This window comes from Talpa occidentalis, unplaced genomic scaffold (assembly GCF_014898055.3).
Source record: "Talpa occidentalis isolate TD23 unplaced genomic scaffold, MPIMG_talOcc4v2.1 talOcc4.14, whole genome shotgun sequence".
Classification (NCBI taxonomy): Eukaryota; Metazoa; Chordata; class Mammalia; order Eulipotyphla; family Talpidae; genus Talpa; species Talpa occidentalis.
In genome coordinates this window covers 84185605-84203121 of record NW_023601433.1, presented here as the reverse complement: position 1 = coordinate 84203121, position 17517 = coordinate 84185605, and the positions used below count along the sequence as shown (strand labels likewise).

Genomic DNA, 17517 nt, shown 5'->3' with positions numbered 1-17517 from the left:
CCTTGCTGTGTGTCGCTGAGCAAGTCCCTGCCCTCTCTGGGTCTCTTTCCCTCCCTGTTCTCGCTGAGTCTGAGTTCCCCGCCTGCCTGGAAGTGGGGATGGGGAAAGAGCCCTTGAAGATGACCTCTGCCCTCTGCGCCCGGAAAATGCTACTTATGCATGAAATACGTTTGTAGCGCCTGCCCCCTGCTAAGCCCTTTGGGGGACCTTTTCATCTCCCTATCAACCCTCCAGGGTTGTCCTAACTACTGCTGGGGACATCGAGGCACCAAAAGGGCAGCTGGCATGCTCGAGGACACGGGTCTGGCACATGCCCGAAGGCTGCATATCTAATCCCGGGTCCCTTGGCATCAACCCAGCAATCAGATGAGCCACACCTTAGATGAGGAAGTCAGCTGGGAGCCCTTGAGTTTCAGTTTCTCGGCTCTCAGCTCGGGTTGCTCAATTCTCTTCCTCCTGCTCTGCCACCCACGGACACTCAGCAGCCCACGGAGCTATGGCATCCTGGGGGCTCCAGGAGATCTCAATGCCTACTTACGAACTAGATCAGTTCATCCGCTTTGTCCTGAGGCCTCACAAAAACTGTGAGACAAAGCTCGACTTGATTGTGGAAAGACTCTGCACCTTCCTGCAGGAAGCCAAGGAGCTGCGCCTGGAGAGACATGTAGCCACAGTGAGTGGTGGGCTGGGCCGGGCTTGTGGGGCCCAGGAGATCATTATGCCGCTGGAAGGCAGAGCTATTTGGTGCAAAGCGCCCACTGTGTGTGGGCCCTGGGCATACGAGACGTCAGCTCATCCTCCCCATGCCGGAGCAGATGACAGCATGTGGTGTAGCTTAGGAGCACCGGCTGGGGAGCCGGTCTGCCCCGAGGACTGTGTGACCTGGGGCAGGCTGCTCAACCTCTCTGTGCCTCAGCCTCTGAATCCATAAAACGGCAGAGGAATAACACCCCCTCAGAGCACTATGAGACAGGCATGTAATGTTCTTAGCACAGGGCCTGGTACCTAGTGCTCCACAGATGGGCTCTAATAACTCACTATTAGGGTTTTTGTCCTTTGCATATTACAAAGGAGTAAACTGAGGCCAGAGGATTTCTGTAAAACTCCCTAAGTCTGCTCTGTGGTTTCTCAACAGCAGTTAGAAGGTTTTGGTGCTATGCGCACAATCCCAAGATTGAGATGGAAGATTCTAGAGCTTTGGGGAGGCCAGGGCGCCAGGAAGGTGCCAGGACCCTAGGGAGGGGAGGGCATCGAGATCCCTACCCACACCCCATGTTCTCCAGCGCTGGTGCCCCACTTCTCTGCAGTCACTGTGCTTTCTGATGTCTGCCTTACACACACTCTTTGCCCCAGAGCCTCGCCTACAGACACCCGGACACTGGGCAGCCCCTGTCCCAGCCCCGATGGGGAAACTGAGGCCTGGGGAAACTATTTAGTAGCTGGCACCAGACCTGGCACTGAGGCCCAGGGAAGCTGCTGGGAGTACACACCCCTACTTGCTGCACCACCTGGCTCTCCTATTAACTACTTTTTTCTAGTTAAAGTAAAAAATACAGAAAGAAAAGTGGACAGAAGTAATCAGCTAGCCTGATAGGTTACCATGAAGGACAAATTGTGTACCTCACACCCGAACTAAGAAACAAAACGTTCCCCGTCCCCAAGGAGAGTCCCCGTGGCCGCCTCCAGTCACTGTCACAGCCCCAGGCAGCCACTCTCCTGGCCTCTAACAGTAGAGATGATTCGTTTCATCTGTTCTTTAAACTTGATATAAATATAAAGTGACCAACTATCCCGGTTCCCTCAGGACCAGAGAGTTTTCAGGACAAGGGGCCTTCAGTGCAAAAACTGGTTATGCCCCAGGTAAACCAGAGGGTTGTTCGCCCGATATGCACGAAATTATACACCTTGTGAGTTTAGTATGATTCCTGTGACTCATCACACCCCTACCCTTGTTGTTAGTGTGAACACACTCTGGTTGTGTAGCATTGTGTGTTGTGAACACACTCTAGTTTGTGTTGCATTGCATGGTGTGAATATATTCTGATTGTGTAGCATTGCATTGTATCAACACATTCTGGCTGTGTAGCATTGTGTGGTGTGAACACACTCTGGTTGTGTTGTGTTGTGTTGTGTGGTGTGGTGTGAACACATTCTGATTGTGTATCATTGCATTGTATCAACACATTCTGGCTGTGTAGCATTGTGTGGTGTGAACACACTCTGGCTGTGTTGTGTTGTGTGGTGTGGTGTGAACACATTCTGATTGTGTAGCATTGCATTGTATCAACACATTCTGCTGTGTAGCATTTTGTGGCATGAGCACATTGGTTGTGTTGCATTGTGTGATGTGAATACACCACACTTGTCCATGCTCTTGTTGATGGCCATTTCAGTTGCCTCCAGCTTGAAGCTTGTATGGAAAATGCTGCTAGGAGCACCCAATTTGGGTCTTCGGGTAGACAAATTGATACCTGCCAAGACTGGTGACACTTGTGACCTTTGTTTGCATTGAGAATGCTACCACCTGCCCAGGTACCCTGTGACCCTAGGCGTCCAGAGTCTCACATCTGCGTCTCTGTTGCTGGCAGGGCGGTTCCTATGGCCGGAAAACAGTCTTGAGGGGCAACTCCGATGGCACCCTTGTCATCTTTGCCAGTGATTTTACACAATTCCAGGATCTGAAGAAAAATCAAAATGAAATCCTTAACAAAATCCAGAAGCAGCTGGAAATATGTCTATTAGACAAGCTGCTGGCAGCTAACATGATGATCCAGAGACGCTACAACAGACTCACCATCCAGCTGTCCACAGAACACCAGGATATCACTTTTGAGGTGCTGCCTGCCTTTAACCCTTTAGGTGAGCACTCCTGGGTAAGTGCAATGGGTAGAGAGCTGGCAGGAAGCAAAGCCAAAGAAAGAGGTGGAGGCCTCCATGTGGGTCCTCTGGGCTGGGGCCGGTAGTGCCACTGTGCTTTCCGGAGTGGATGACCCTAGACCTCATGAGAGGAGGCCTCTGCTACCCTGGGCTTCCTCTTTTCTCCACAACGTCTCCCTCCTCTCTTAATTGGCTTTGGAAGGATTGCTCTAGACTCTAGCGCAGAGCCTCTCAAACTGTGACACGCACAAGAATCACCTGGGAAACTTGTACGTGCAAGTGCTGATTCAGAGGTGGGAGCAGGACCCAAGATTCTGTATTTCTAACCAGACCCATGATAATGATGATGTTGGCCCATGCACCACACTTGAGGATGAAGACCAGGTTGGTTAGAGGGAGAGAATGGGGCAAAATCTGGGAAAAGTTCAGCGAGGTTAGGTATTCGGAGTCTACCTACTACCAAGGTCAATGTCAAGGCAAGGACCCTTCATGAGTGATTGTCACCAGAGTTTGAAGGGTGCCTCACCCACTTTCTATCTCTCCAAGGCCTCCCCACCGCCTGGGCTCCCTGTCTTAGCAAAAATCCCCACCATCCCATCTATTACTTAAAGCTGGCTCAGATGTCTTACACCCCATCTCCTTGCCCAGCAACCTGTCACTAAGACCTGCCAGTTCTGCCTAATATAACAGGTGCCTTGGCTTTCTTGTTCTTTTTCTTCTGCAGTCCCTAGTACTATGTTCATGGTCAATAATAGTTGTTGATAGATGGATGGACGGATGGATGGATGGACGGACTGACAGATGGGTGGATGATTGGCTGTCTGGCTGGATGGTTGGATAGATTGATAAGATTCAGTATAGTTACAACTTAGTTTCAAGCGCAGATACTCATATATCACAAACTTAAATTCTAGAGCCGAAATTCAAGCCTTTGTTAAACAAATGGGCAAACTAAAGAAAAGGAACATTCCTGGGCCCACAGCCAATTCCTGACATAAATAAAATAAATTCCTGACAGGCCAGAGTTCTCCAAGGCAGACACACACACACATACCTTCAGGAGTCTCGTTCACAGAAAGGTGACCCAATTCAGAGGAAAATGCGCCTGTTCACAAAGCAGGCAACCCTGAGGTCTTATCCTGGTCCCATTACTCATGCACTTCTGCTAGCTATAAGATTAGACTAGAAAAAGTTATCTAGCAGGGTCTTTAGGACACTAAGGGTTGAGGGTGCAGGCTTGTCGCAAACAAGGGGAAAATCAAGGCGAAGAGACACAGTGTCACGCAGAATTAGAAAATCCTCTTCTCTCCTGTCCTCCAGCACACGGGCCAGAGTGCCCTCTGCTGGGGTGACCCCATTATGCCAGGATGGTGTGAGAACAAATCAGCCGCACATTCCAAACTAAGATTCCTTTTCTAAAAGAAACAATGATGAGCACTTCCTGAGAAAAAGCCGTCTCCCAGGGATATCTCAAGTTGTTTTCCACAGGAAATATTAGCCTCCCTAACCTGGACTTTCTGCAATGGGTCCAAGCTGACCTCCTTCAACTCTCCCTGTGTCTCTCTCTATGGCTATCTGCCCCCACTGCTTCCTCTCCGGGGTCTTCCACCAAAGCGGGATGCTTCTGTTTTCCCAGATTTCCTGGCATTTCAGTTTCCTTGTCTATAAATTAGCGATGACAATCACCCTAAGCGCAGAAGTGTCCAGTGAGGCTCACGTATTTCTCTGGACCTGCAGAGATTAAACAGTGCCTGGCAGAGAGTAAGCACTGAGTAAAAGTTGGCTGTATCGTTACCATTACTGAGGAAGCTAGAATGTTCCCTCAACCTTCCTGCACGCCAAGTGCCCAGAACCGTGCCTGGCTGATAGCAGGAAGTCAGTAAATACTCGTCAGTTAAATGAAAGGTAAGGTGGCTGCTGTCTCCTGGCTGTTTGTCTAAATGTGTTTCTAAACGGAGCTCAGCTAGCAAAGGTAGAGGCCCTTTGATTGAATTCTATAAACTTGATGTCTTTTTCCTCACCCCACACCAGCCATTCTTGCACTGAAAGGGTATCAGAATCACCTGAGGAACTTAGTAAAAACTACAGACACCCAAGTTCTCTCTACTTGGGGACCAGATCTCCTACGAGTTAATCTGGAACTCGGAGGCCCAGGCTCACAGGCATGAGGCCTCCTGGGCTGTGTGCAGCAGGATCCAATAGGCACCCCAGTGTGAGAACCACTGCTCTGCATTACCTGCCCCCTCCAAGGGGGGGTGCCCCTGCCCACTGGCCTCCATCCAGCCTCCAACGCCATGTCTGCACCTGGCTTCTATGCCTCCAAGAGCCCGTCTCCCTGACTTGAAATAGGTTGTTCACTGGGTGGGCTCAACAGCAGACTCGATAGCATATAACACATAAACTTCAGTTTCTTCCGGATGTCTGCCAGTCGCGCTTTTTAAAAAGCCATTTTCTCCCTACTGACCCCTTTTTCATCTGTAATTGTGTTTTCACCTCCACACTGGGTCCTGTGATCCCGTCTGAGGCTGTCCCGATCCTGTAACTGCCACGCTTATGACCTATAGGGCAAGCTACCCGCAGCCTTTATGTCAACACACCAAGCCTCTTACAGCTAGGCCGCTGACGTGTGCAGTCCAGCCATGATCACCGTCACGACCGGCTTCCCCAGGCCAGGTGACACGACACCCAAAGTTCTGGCTTCTCCTTCACACCAGGCGCCAGTGACAAGCCCAGCCCTGGGATCTACAGAGACCTCATACGTTCCTTGAATGAGACGAGAGCCAGCCCAGGGGAGTTCTCCGCCTGTTTCACAGAACTCCAGCGGAAGTTTTTTGACAACCGTCCTCAAAAACTGAAGGACCTCATCCTCTTGATAAAGCACTGGTGGCATCAAAAGGTGATTTGCAAATTGTCCGTCTAGTCTGTTGCCCTGTCCTTTCCCTGGAGGTCATTTACACCTAGTCAAGTGCAACAGGTTAACTGTACAGCTCGACACATTTTTGTTAAAGGTTTATTTTATTTATCCATGCATACAAGAACTGGGGTATAGGCCAGAGGTGTTGGGGCGAGGAGGGTGTGGGTAAGAGGATTCACCAGAGACAGGGCAGGGAGCAGAAGAGGCAGATGGACTGGAATCCACTGCTGAGGGGAGCAGCGGGGAGACAGCAGAGGTCTGCTGCGCCATGTGGGTAGCTCCCTGGCCATGTGGGTCAGCTCCCTGCCTGGAGAGCAAACTTGTGCTGTGGTATCTGGTGATAGCTTCATAGTGCTGAGACTTAACCCCTGCGCCACCAGGGAGGCCCTCAATGTATTTTTTTTATATCTTCTCAAGCAACACCCAGATCAAGTCTGGCCACATTTCCTGCATGAAACCCACTTCTAGGTGATACTCCCTCAAACAAACCACTGTCCTCACGTCCATCACCTCGAATTAGTTTTGCAAGTTTTTAAATGTAACGTCAGTGGTTCCATACTGTTTGTAGTTATGTCTGTCATCTTTTGCTTGACAGTATATCTGAAATGTTTGTCCATGTGATTTTTTAATTTGTTTTGTTATATCCTTTGTATTAATATGCCTTGTATTTATCTGTTCCAAGGCTGATGGACATTCAGGTCATTTCCAAATTGGACTATTATGAATCAGGTTCCTCTGGTTAGTGTCCTTTTTTGATGAATTTGAGCATCGTTTCTCTGGGATAAATAGACTGGCATGGAACTACAGGGTGTAAGGTACATGAACATGTATGTATATATACACACACACGGCACATATAGTCTATGTGTTTTTGTGTAACATAATGAATATACATGGAATATGCATTTTTTTTAACTTTGGCAAACATTGCCAAACGGTTTCTCCAAAGAACTGTTCTAAATGACACTCCCGTCTGCAACTTACAAGCGTTTGGGATGCTCCAAGCCTTGCAAGTGGTAGGGGGTCAACTTTCAGGTCTGGTGCCATGTTAATTGCTGGTGGGGGACATCGGCTTCCTATAGACTTCTGGATTCTTGATTTCAGATCCCTGGCACGGGGGAAGCTGGGTCCTCAAATCAACCATCGCCTTTTTCTTTTCTCATAGTGCCAGAAAAAGTTAAATAATTCATCCCTGCAGCCCATATATGCGCTGGAGCTGCTTACGATCTACACCTGGGAACAGGGGAGCGGAGCAGAGAACTTTAGCATAGAGGAAGGACTCAGAAGTGTGCTGAGGCTCATGGAGCAGCAGGAGAAGCTGTGTGTCTACTGGACGGTCAACTACAACTTCGAGGATGAGACTGTCCGGAACATGCTGCTGAGGCAGCTCCACTCGCCGAGGTACCAAGCTTCCCACAGCCCTTTCTCTACATAGCCCTTCATCAGCGGACCCCCAAGAACAGGATGAGAATGAGAGCTCACCCTGGCTTCCCCAGCCGGGGCGCGCCAGCAGAGGTGTGCCTGGAAGGCGGGAAGCCTGCTGGGCCCCTTCCCATTCCCAAGCACGGCACATTTTGTCCCCCAAACAAACACTCAAGAAGTGCTTCCTCTTGAATACTAGTTAAGAATTAAAAAGTATCACTTACTAATATCTAATGAAACATGAATAGATTCCAAATGACTGGAAGAAATTAGAATCAAAAGTCTACATACTATATAACTTCTTTATTTGACATTCTGGAAAATGTAAAACTATCTGAATAAAAAGAAAGTAGGTCTGACTACAAGGTGGCAGCCTGAGGACTTTTGGGGGAGGGTAATGGACTTGATAAAATTGTTCTGTATCTTGATGATGGTAATGGTTACATGACTTAATACATTTGTCAAATCTCATAGAATTATGCAACATAAAGATTGAATTTTGTTGTTAACAAATTTAAAGTAAATTTGAAAAAAATTAAAATATCTTCCAAAATTTAAAAAAAAAAAAAAAGAAGTGCTTCCTCTTAAGGAAGGAAGGGGCTACCAGAGAAGGAGGTGAGACTTAACCAAGGCTCTTACAGTTAGCCCGCTAATGTGTGCTGTCTGTGTAGCAGGGAGACACTATTTTATTCCATTAGTCACGGGACATCTCTGCGAAGCACAGAACACAGGGCCCCGGGACCAGGGAGGCGAGAGGCTTAGACAAAGCTCCTCAGCCATCGGGAGGAACCACAGCAGCTAAAATCCAGGTTGCCTAGTCTAGACCCCAAAACTGATTTCTTCTCCCGCAAGCTGCCCTACTGATCTGCTTTTGAACTGAATGGAACCCACAGGCCAGTCATCTTGGATCCAACTGACCCAACCAATAATTTGAGCCAAGATAAGACATGCTGGCAACTGCTAAAAACAGAAGCCCAGTGCTGGTTGTCTTCTCTCACCCCGCATGAGTCCCATGGGTCATCTTGGAATGTTCTGGTGAGTGGGCTTTCCCAATATTGCGGTGATGCTGCAGGGAGGGCCCTCCTGATGCCCAGACTACCATCTCCCCACGATCACCGTGTGTTTCCCGTGGCTGCTGCGGGCACGTATCATGCACTGGGTGACTTAAAGTGAGGGGATTTTTATTCGCTCACAGTTCTGGGGAATAGAAGTCCAAGATCAAGATGTCTACAGGGATCTCCATCCCCTGATGTAGTGGGTTGAATAGTGTCTCCACAAATTCATGTCCACCTGAATCCTCCAAACATGACCTCTTCTGGAAGAAGGTTCTCGCAGGCATACTAAGTTAAGATGGGATCATTCTGAATTAGCATGAACCCTGCATCCAGCGACGAGTGTCATGATAAAAAGACACCCAGGGGAGTGCCTGTGGTTGCAGGGGTGCAGTGCCTCTCAGCCAAGGCCAGCCCAGGAATACTGGAGCCACCAGGAACTGGAAGAGCAGGGAAGATCCTCTGCCAGCCCCTTCAGAGAGAGCAGGCCCTGCTGACACCCTGGCTTTGAACTTCTAGTCTCCAGAACAGGGAGATAATGAATGTCAGTTACAATTTGCTGTGATAGTTCTGAGAGACCAGCGTCTCTGGGCATGGTGTGATTGACCTTGAGAAAGGGGTGGATGTGACACTCCGCAATCTAAAATACTTAGGGGAAAATAAGGAAGGAACGGATGAGCAGGAGAAGCTGAAGGGAAGGGGCTGATGATGCTGTGACTGGAAGCAGAAATCAGAAAGCAGCTTGGAGTCTGGGCATTTTATGAACCCATTGGGAGAAGCCAGGTGGAGAGTAGGAGGGTGGAGAGTAGGGAGGGAGGGGTGGAGAGCAGGAGAGAGAGGCTAGAGAGGGCCAGGCAGGGATCGTTCACCTTGGAGTTCTTCCTCCTCCCCAGCCAGGAGCCCTCTCCGAGACCCCAGGCCACCTTCTAGATCGCTACATCAAGGACTTTCTCCAGCCCAACAAAGATTTCATTGAACAGCTCCATAAAGCTGTTATGATCATCTGTACATTCCTTAAAGAAAACTGCTTTCGACATTCAACTACAAAGGTTCTGAAGGCCGTCAAGGTAAGCACTGGCACCTGACCCGCTGTCAGGGAGCCTGCGGTCACTATGCCTCTAGGACGCTCACCTCCCTCAGAAGCTTGAGGCAGGGTCTCTCCACATCACCTTCTCCTCCGGGTCTTCTCATCTAAGGACACTAGTCACTGGATTTAGAGCCCTCTGATCCCTGACTTAATTAAACCAACAAAGATACTTTTTCCAAATAAAGTGGCATTCCCATGTTCCTGGAGGACATCCTTCTAGGGGTCACCATCCGCAGCTCTTCAGAGTCTAGGCCCAGTGTGCACACTGGACCCACGAGTGACCTCTTTCTCTTTTCAATGACTGGAGCCAGAGGCAGCCCAGCCCCGAGGTAGCAACTGGGTCATCCTGGTCCATGACTCAGCAGACGTGCTTCCCTTTACCCGCGGGTCATCAACCAGATAACCTGTGCCCACCCTCACAGGATCAGGGGAGGACCACGCTGACAGGTGTGCAGAAACATCGGCCCTGACGCCAGCCCAGCCCCATGAGCGTGCTGTGCTGAGATGGGGCTGGGGGTGGTCCCGACACCCCACAGCAATCTGCAAAAGGAAAACAAGGTTGAGCTCTTGGCTGTGGTGGAAGCCATGTCCTCTCCTTCCTGAGACTCCTGTTAACAAGATAATAACTAGGAAAAGGCACAACGACACTCGGAGAAGAAAATCGGGAGAGAGATGTCTCCAAGCTGCTGTGGCCCTGGCGCAGGCTGCAAGCTGGAGAGGGCGGTCTCCTGGGGAAGGTGCCAGCTCGGGGCTCGGGGCTCTAGACCAGCACTCACAGACCAGCTGCAGATGGACTGGGCTGAGCGGGGAGGCCTGGAGGATCTGCACACAGCAGGCCCTTAAACGACTCAGTTTTGTGCAACATCACTTCATTTTAACATTGATGAAAAATAAGAAATCCCGACCAACATTGACTGAAACCAGATTGGTTATTCGATTTCTTGGTTTCCTTCTATGGCGTTTGGCTTAAAGTCAGTTTCCAAGACCATATGGATGAGCTAAGCGAGGATTCCTGTGCAGGAGACAAGCCCTCCCCTTGCCGCCAGCCCTTGTAGGCAGGCATTTACCGCGTGGTCAGCGTTCTCTCCACAGTAGCTCGGTGAGCTTTCTAGGGGGTGGCCATGGCAACAAGAGTGAGGGTTGGTACCCAGGGCAAAGCCCCCCCATTGCAGGGACTTGGGGGGCTGGTGGGCAGAGCACAGGTGCCAGAGGCTCGAGTCTACGAAATGCTCATCTCAGCTTTGCTTTCTCCCCTAGGGTGGCTCCGCGGCCAAAGGCACAGCTCTGAAAAATGGCTCTGATGCCGACCTGGTGGTGTTCCTCAGTTCACTCCGAAGCTACACTGCCCAAAAACACCAGAGAAGGGACATCATCGATGAAATCCGTAAACAGCTGGAAATCTGTAAGGAGGAGAAGCAGTTGGAAGTGAAATTTGAGATTTCAAAATGGCAGTTTCCCCGGGTGCTGAGCTTTTCTCTGAAATCCAAAGAACTCAAGGAAAGTGTTGACTTCGATGTGCTGCCTGCATTTAACCCACTAGGTAAGGCTCCCCAGACCTTTGATTCTGGAGGAGGAAGGGCTTAGGAGCACGACTTAGTCAGGGGCCGTGGGTCCAGGGTCCCAGCAGGCGGCCTGACACCTGTATGCTTTTCATTCTCATGTCCGGGTCCTGCGGCTGGCCCCTGCATCTTCCACTCCCATGGGATCATTATAATACCTGTTAAAGAATGGGGTACCCTGAGTTCCGTCCACGTCTATAAATTAAATGTCTTAAGGATTAAGGGAGGAAATTCAAGAACATATTCTGGGAAGAACTCTGAGACAAAGACAGGAAATCAGGTGTTTACTTACAAACATAGGCAAATAATCTCTTTTAAAAATTTAATTCGTGGGGCCTCCCTGGTGGCACAGCGGTTGAGCACTGGGTTGTGAAGCTGCCCGCAGCCTCTGTAGCGCCGGTTTGATCCCCCACTGCTCCCCAGCCACCAGAGGAGGGTCCCACATGGCGCACAGACCTCTCCTGCCGCCCGCTGCTCCCCTCAGCAGTGTACTTCGGTCCTTCTGCCTGCTCTGCTCCCCGCTCTGGCTCTGGTGAATTCTCTCACCCTCCTGCGCTTCTCACTGTACCTAGTGCTTGTATAAATAAATAAATAAATCTTTAAAAAATAAATAAATAAAATAAATAAAGATTTAATTCATGGGCGGTAGCTACATGATTCTCATTAGGAGAAATCAAGGCTATGGGAATTTTCCAAATCAAATCAAGAAGACTGGCACCTTTCCTCGGAATGGTTCTGTCTCTGGGAGAGGAAGTAACAGTATATAGATTGGAGGTTGGCTAAGCTTTTTGGTAAAAGGCAAGATGGTAATTTTTTTCAGCTTTGAGAACCACAATTTCTCTGTCACACCTGCTCAATTCTGCCAATGTAAGCTAAAAGCGACTATAGATAATACATTGACAAATGGGCATGATTGTGTTCTGATAAAACTTTATTTACAAAAACAAGCAGTGGGCCAGATTTAGCTTGGGAGGCCATAGTATACAAACTCCAGGTTAGCTCTAACCAAAAAGTCTTTCCGTGATAAATGGAAGTGTATCACATCTGTGTCCTGTGTCTATGGAGAGCTAGAAATGCAGCTAATGTAACAGAAGTAAATTTCAAATTTTACTTCCTTTTAATTAACTTGAATGCAAATAGCCATATTAACAGGTGGCTACCACCTGCCAGTTACACGTCCATGTTACAGTATAGTTCTACAGAATACTTTAGTAATACCGGCGGTACTCACATAACCCATACATCTTTCAACATTGCTTACTCTGGAGATGTTCCCAGCATCTTAGATATCAGTATTTCAAATACTGATAGAATTCAAAGTAATGCCCCAGAGTTAAATGAGAGTTGTCCAAAATGTCTTGAAATCTGTTGCTTTCTATGCATATTAAGCCATAAAGTAAAGGGGCTCCCTGGTGGTGCAAGGGGTTAAGGACAGCACTGTGAAGCTATCCGCAGCCTCTGTAGCATGAGTTCAATCCCCAGCTGGCCAGGGAGCTACCCACATGGCACAGCAGACTTCTCCTGTCTCCCCTCAGTAGTGTATTTCAGTCAATCTGCATGTTCTGTTCCCCACTCTGTCTTTGGTGAATTCTCTCACCCCCCGTACCTCTTGCCTATACCCCAGTTCTTGTATGCATAAATAAATAAATCTTTAAAAAATAGACATAATGTAAATATCTCCCTCTTGCTAGGTCAAGTGAAATCTGGGTGGAGACCTGACCCCAGCATCTATGCTGAGCTCATTCGCCTGTGTGAATCCTCGAAAGTCCCAGGGGGTGAATTTTCCACCTGTTTCACAGAGCTGCAGCGTGACTTTATTGCACAGCGGCCCATCAAACTGAAAGATTTAGTACGTCTGGTGAAGCACTGGTACAAGCTGGTATGTTGACTCTTGGCCTAGCTATCCAGGAAGTATTTTTATCAATGTTCTGTGACCATCACTTACTGAGTGCAGAGCTCTGCATGCCCACACCCTCCCATGCCAGGGCCTGGGTCACCATCGGGCATGTGCTGCTCCCCCATCCTGCGTATCTCTGTGCAGTTCCCCTCACAAACCCCATTAAGTTGGGACAGGTGTAGAGTGCCCTATTGTTAAAGCACCTTTTTGAGATTTTTTTTTTTTTTTGACTTTGCTCTAACACCCAAAGAATTCTGCAGAATTCAAATAGTCCTGCCTACCCAGGGCAGGTGAGGTTGAGATTTATGTGCCCAGCGTTGCCGTTATGGCTGGTCTGCTGCTCGGGGGCTACAGTGAACAGGCCCTGCACTCTCCCAAAAAGCAGGTAGAATCTGCAGGCTTCCAGTGGGGCAGGCTGGCATTTCCCAGATCGGCTTGTCTCACTTCACTTCTGTCAACTGTCTCGCACTTGGGGTAGTTTCTGAGTATCTTCTTCATTACAAATACCCAGAGCAGTTTCAGCTCTTTCCTCAGATTTTCCTTTCTGAGTCTTGCTCCGAAGCCTGAGTAGGAGACAGAGCATGTGGTTTCCTGGCCAGGGAAATTGCTCTACCTCAGTCCCAGGGGGCCGGATGGCACAACCTCGAGGAAGTCACTGCAACCCCAAATCCTCAGGTCTTCCTCTAGAATGGTGAACTCTGGATGTTGGGAGAATCAAGAATGATAGGGGTGAGATGCTTGGCCCTGCAGCTGCAATAGCATGCAGAGGGATTTTAGTATAGTCACGTGCTGGCTTACAGCATCCCTTCAATGACAGATCATGTCTGTGAGGACAGTCCCCAAACTCCTGTTGCCTGTTGAGGCCATGGCCCTTGCAATGTGGCAGTAGCTTTCCACAGCTTATATTTCCCGCCTCTGTGGCCAACATCATTTTCCTTTTGCTGGATTTAATCTTGTGTGGCTTTGTTCCCTGTGGCCCTAAGGAGGGTATAAGCACACGAGAGCTAATGTCTGCACGGTGACAAAATTGCATAAGGAACGCATTTCCCCAAACCTGTCTCAGATACATGAGCAGTGTCATCTGACGTCCCCCTCTTCCCTCAGTGTGAGAGAAAGCTGAAGCGAATGGGATCCCTGCCCCCAAAGTATGCCTTGGAGCTGCTCACCATCTATGCCTGGGAGCACGGCAGTGGGGAGGACAATTTTGACACCGCTGAAGGTTTCCGGACGGTCCTGGAGTTGGTCATGAAATATCGGGAGCTCTGCATCTTCTGGACTGTCAATTACAACTTCCAGAATGAGACTGTGAGGAACTTCCTGCTGGCCCAGATCCAGAAAACCAGGTGCTCCAACCCCAGACCCCTCCCCTTCACCTGATTCCCTCCAGCACCACCTCAGCGACCTGGATTCTCCTCCCTTGGGCATGATTCATTATCCTTGTGTGAAGATGAGGGAGGGACGTGCTCGCCCACAGAACTTCCCACAGCCTCGGGAGGCAGGAAAAAATGTCATCCAGAAGCAACAGAGAAGGAGGGAGCCCGGGATCAGGCCTCTGAGTTGCTTTCATTTTTCTGGGTTGGGAAGAAAAGTGGATTTGTTAGCAGGTCTAGGAGTGAGAGTGGGAAGTGGGTCCCTGAGAAAGATCTACCATTCATGGTTGGTTTATCCTGCAGGGGTTATTATCTCCCTGTCAGGCCTCAACCCCACAAAACCTTTATCCTTCAAGAATACGCAGGAATCTAGTGTATCTGCTCAGCATCACAGGCAGGGGACAAAAGCTACAGACAGAAAGAAAAGGGAAGCGAGGGGCCTCCCTGGAGGGCTGGGGGTTAAGTCTCAGCGTTGTCTCCTCTAGGGCCTGAGTTTGATCCCCAGCCAGGGAGCTGACCCACATGGCGCGGCAGACCTCTCCTGTCTCGCCCGCTGCTCCCCTCAGCAGTGTATTTCCTCTGTCTGCCTGTTCTGCTCCCCACTCTGTCTCTGGTGAATCCTCTCACCCCACACCTCTGGCCTACACCCCAGATCTTCTATGCAAAAATATACCCAGTTGCTCTCAGCTGGAGAAGCTGACCCCACTATGCCTCCGGGTGTGCTATAAGTAACAGCTTTCAAACATTTTTTTGACAAATATAATTTGGCTCTAGGAAGTTACTTCAAACTGCACTAGTACATTGGAATGACTGGCGCCTAAGGAATAAGGCCATGTCTTATTGCTGAGAGTAGGGGTCCCCCAATCTGAAGCCGTTGGTTGTGAAAGGCATGCCTCTAATGCCTCTAACCACTCCTTTAGGCCTGTGATCTTGGACCCAGCTGAACCCACCGGCGACGTGGGTGGAGGAAATCGCTGGTGTTGGCGTCTCTTGGCACAAGAAGCTAAGGAATGGCTGTCCTTTCTCTGCTTCAAAGATGGGACTGGAAACACAATACGCCCCTGGCTCATACCAGTAAGAGTCACTTGAAGGAGGGGTCTTCGGGAGAGGGCCCCGGGACAGGCTTCAATCAAAGCGCTTCCCCAGCTGGAGCAACTTGAAATTCGTTCAGTCACAAACTGAAGAAAGTCTAATTCACAGGAGCCTAAAGGGTTGTTTTCTCCTGCCAATTGCAAGCCGATTGGGGGGCCAGACCTCCCACAACAGCTGCCCCATAGTGCTTTCCTGGAGCAGGTGTCTCCACCCCGGGGGCTAGTGACGCATGGGGCTGGAGCCCACGGGCTTGCCATAAGATCCGGTGTTCATGACCCCTGGATCTCCCCCTGCTGTTCTTTCTGCCTGGACTGTGACCTCCCCCTGGAGACATGCTAGTTGCTTTCAGTTTCACGAGGACTGAAGTCAGTGACTGAAGAGGGTGGAGCCTCATCAGAAGGACCTGGGGTGGGGAGGGGGGGTGCCCTCCTTGGCGAACAATCTCTGGGGGTGTTTTTCTGGCTGTCTCCTGGGGAGGGGTGTGACTGGCACCTGGTGGGCAGAGATCAGGGACGCTGCTCAACATCCTCAGTGCCCAGGGCAACCTCACCACCATGCGCTGCTGTCCTGCCCAGAACTGTCATGTTGCCATGGTTACTAAAAGGGGCTCCAGAAAGGAAGGGCGTGGAGGAGACAAGTGTGGACCAGTGGGTCAGCAGCCGAGAGCGTCTGCCCACCTGGCCAGGCTCCTCATCCCTCCTCCTTGATCTTATGACAAGCCTGCTCTTTAGGTACCTGAGGGTACCTCCAGGTACCTGCCACCAGGCACCCCTGGCTCTCCTTCGAGGCTCTGTGGAAACTGGGCTCCTCAGATCTCGCACTAGTGACTTTGGGGGTCAGATCGTCTTAAGCGTGGGGGGCTGTCCCAGCCCTTCAGGATGCTGAGGGGGTGCCCAGTCGAGACAATTAAAAACCTCTCAAGACATTGATTGCTTCATGTCCCATGAGGGCAAAATGGTCCCAAGGGTGAGAATCCCTGCTTTAAAGCACCCCCCAGCCACCCCCACACAAACCCACACAATGTGGGATTGCCTCAAATTATCAAGGTCTGTACTACCAACAAGTACCAAAAATCGTCTCTGGTAATAGTTACTCTCCCAAATACACTTATTCCCTTTAAATTTTCCCTGAGCCTTTCAGCCAATAGTCTGAACTGCTCAGGGAATGTCTTGTTCTCACACGAATCTCTCTTTCCAGACAGTGCAGACACCAGGAAGTTGTGGAGCTCAGATGCAGCCTGTTGTCCACGAGATGGTGTCATTCAGAAGCAGGTCCCTGGTGTGAGACGGCCGGAGGACGCTGCTCCATGTCTTCGGCAGGTGCCTTCGAAGAGCCATAGGCCGTGCGAAGAGGGACCCTGGCCCATTCTTCCCGGCCAGTCCCTGCGACTCCTTCTTTGACTCCTCTTCTACCAGGACTGCCAAGTCCTTCATAAAGTCTGGCCGTGTTGAGCTCACCCCCTGCAAGTGACCTTGTGAAATGCCTTCACTCCCACCCAGCCTGCCGAGCCCACGGCGCTGCCAACCTTACTGAATGTTTCCTGCTTCCTTTCAGCTTCCTTTTCCTTCACTCCCAGCAGAAGGCTCTCTCCACAGTGCCCCAGTGAAGCCTTTTGCCTGCTCCTGGGCTCCCCAAATTCTGCGATCTTGCTCCCCCAACCCTCCACCTCTCCCTCTTTTCTCTTTCTGTCCGTACACAAAACTCAGTCTGCCCCTGCAGAGTGGACGGTCTCCCAAGCCAGTGGGAGCCAACCCCTTCTCACACCTTCAAAGCTCTCCGAAGCCAGACCTGCTAACCCTCCAGCGGCTCGGATTAGGCTCCTCTGTGTTACCCTTTTCCTGCTGAGCCTACTTTACCCCCCTCTGCGCATGAGTATCTTCTCCCCCATTCTGAAGGCTTTGTCCTCCGACTTGAAGGTCTAAGCATTTTAACCTCAAATGTCCACTTGCTGTTTTATTGCTGTGCATAGACCACTTGCCGCATAATAAAGATGATCGCTGGTGTTTGTCTCCAGTTCCTAACACAGAGATTCAATTCCCCACTGGCGTGCCTTTGTATGCCTGCGCCCTTGGATTGTCTCAAGGGAGGGGTTGGTGATGCCAGAAAGACAAAGAGAGATGGCGAGCATGTGATTAAAGGCTTGAAACTTGCAGCCTCATCCCTCAACCTCCCATGAAAAGAGGAGGCAAGAGATTGAGTTTCAAACCGTATTTTATTTTATTTTAGATTTATTTATTTATTTATACA

The 17517-nt window shown here is 49.9% G+C and overlaps 1 protein-coding gene across 1 annotated transcript; it reads left to right on the top strand.

The window, feature by feature from the left end:
* The first annotated feature begins 450 nt into the window (after positions 1-450).
* On the top strand, positions 451-17254 carry OAS2 (2'-5'-oligoadenylate synthetase 2). The gene is made up of 11 exons (XM_037511536.2): positions 451-673; positions 2589-2859; positions 5592-5773; positions 6957-7192; positions 8107-8248; positions 9159-9332; positions 10610-10892; positions 12603-12790; positions 13913-14151; positions 15099-15252; positions 16468-17254. Exons 1-11 carry the CDS (start codon positions 497-499, stop codon positions 16552-16554), a joined length of 2133 nt encoding a protein of 710 aa, XP_037367433.1. The 5' UTR covers positions 451-496; the 3' UTR covers positions 16555-17254.
* Positions 17255-17517: the final 263 nt, after the last annotated feature.

Excerpts from the sequence above, each read along its gene's own strand:
- OAS2 (XM_037511536.2), top strand. The coding sequence starts at position 497 with ATGGCATCCTGGGGGCTCCAGGAGATCTCAATGCCTACTTACGAACTA. Across the intron at positions 10,893-12,602 it reads GCCTGCATTTAACCCACTAG|GTCAAGTGAAATCTGGGTGG; the intron begins GTAAGGCTCCCC and ends CCCTCTTGCTAG. Across the intron at positions 12,791-13,912 it reads TGAAGCACTGGTACAAGCTG|TGTGAGAGAAAGCTGAAGCG; the intron begins GTATGTTGACTC and ends CTCTTCCCTCAG.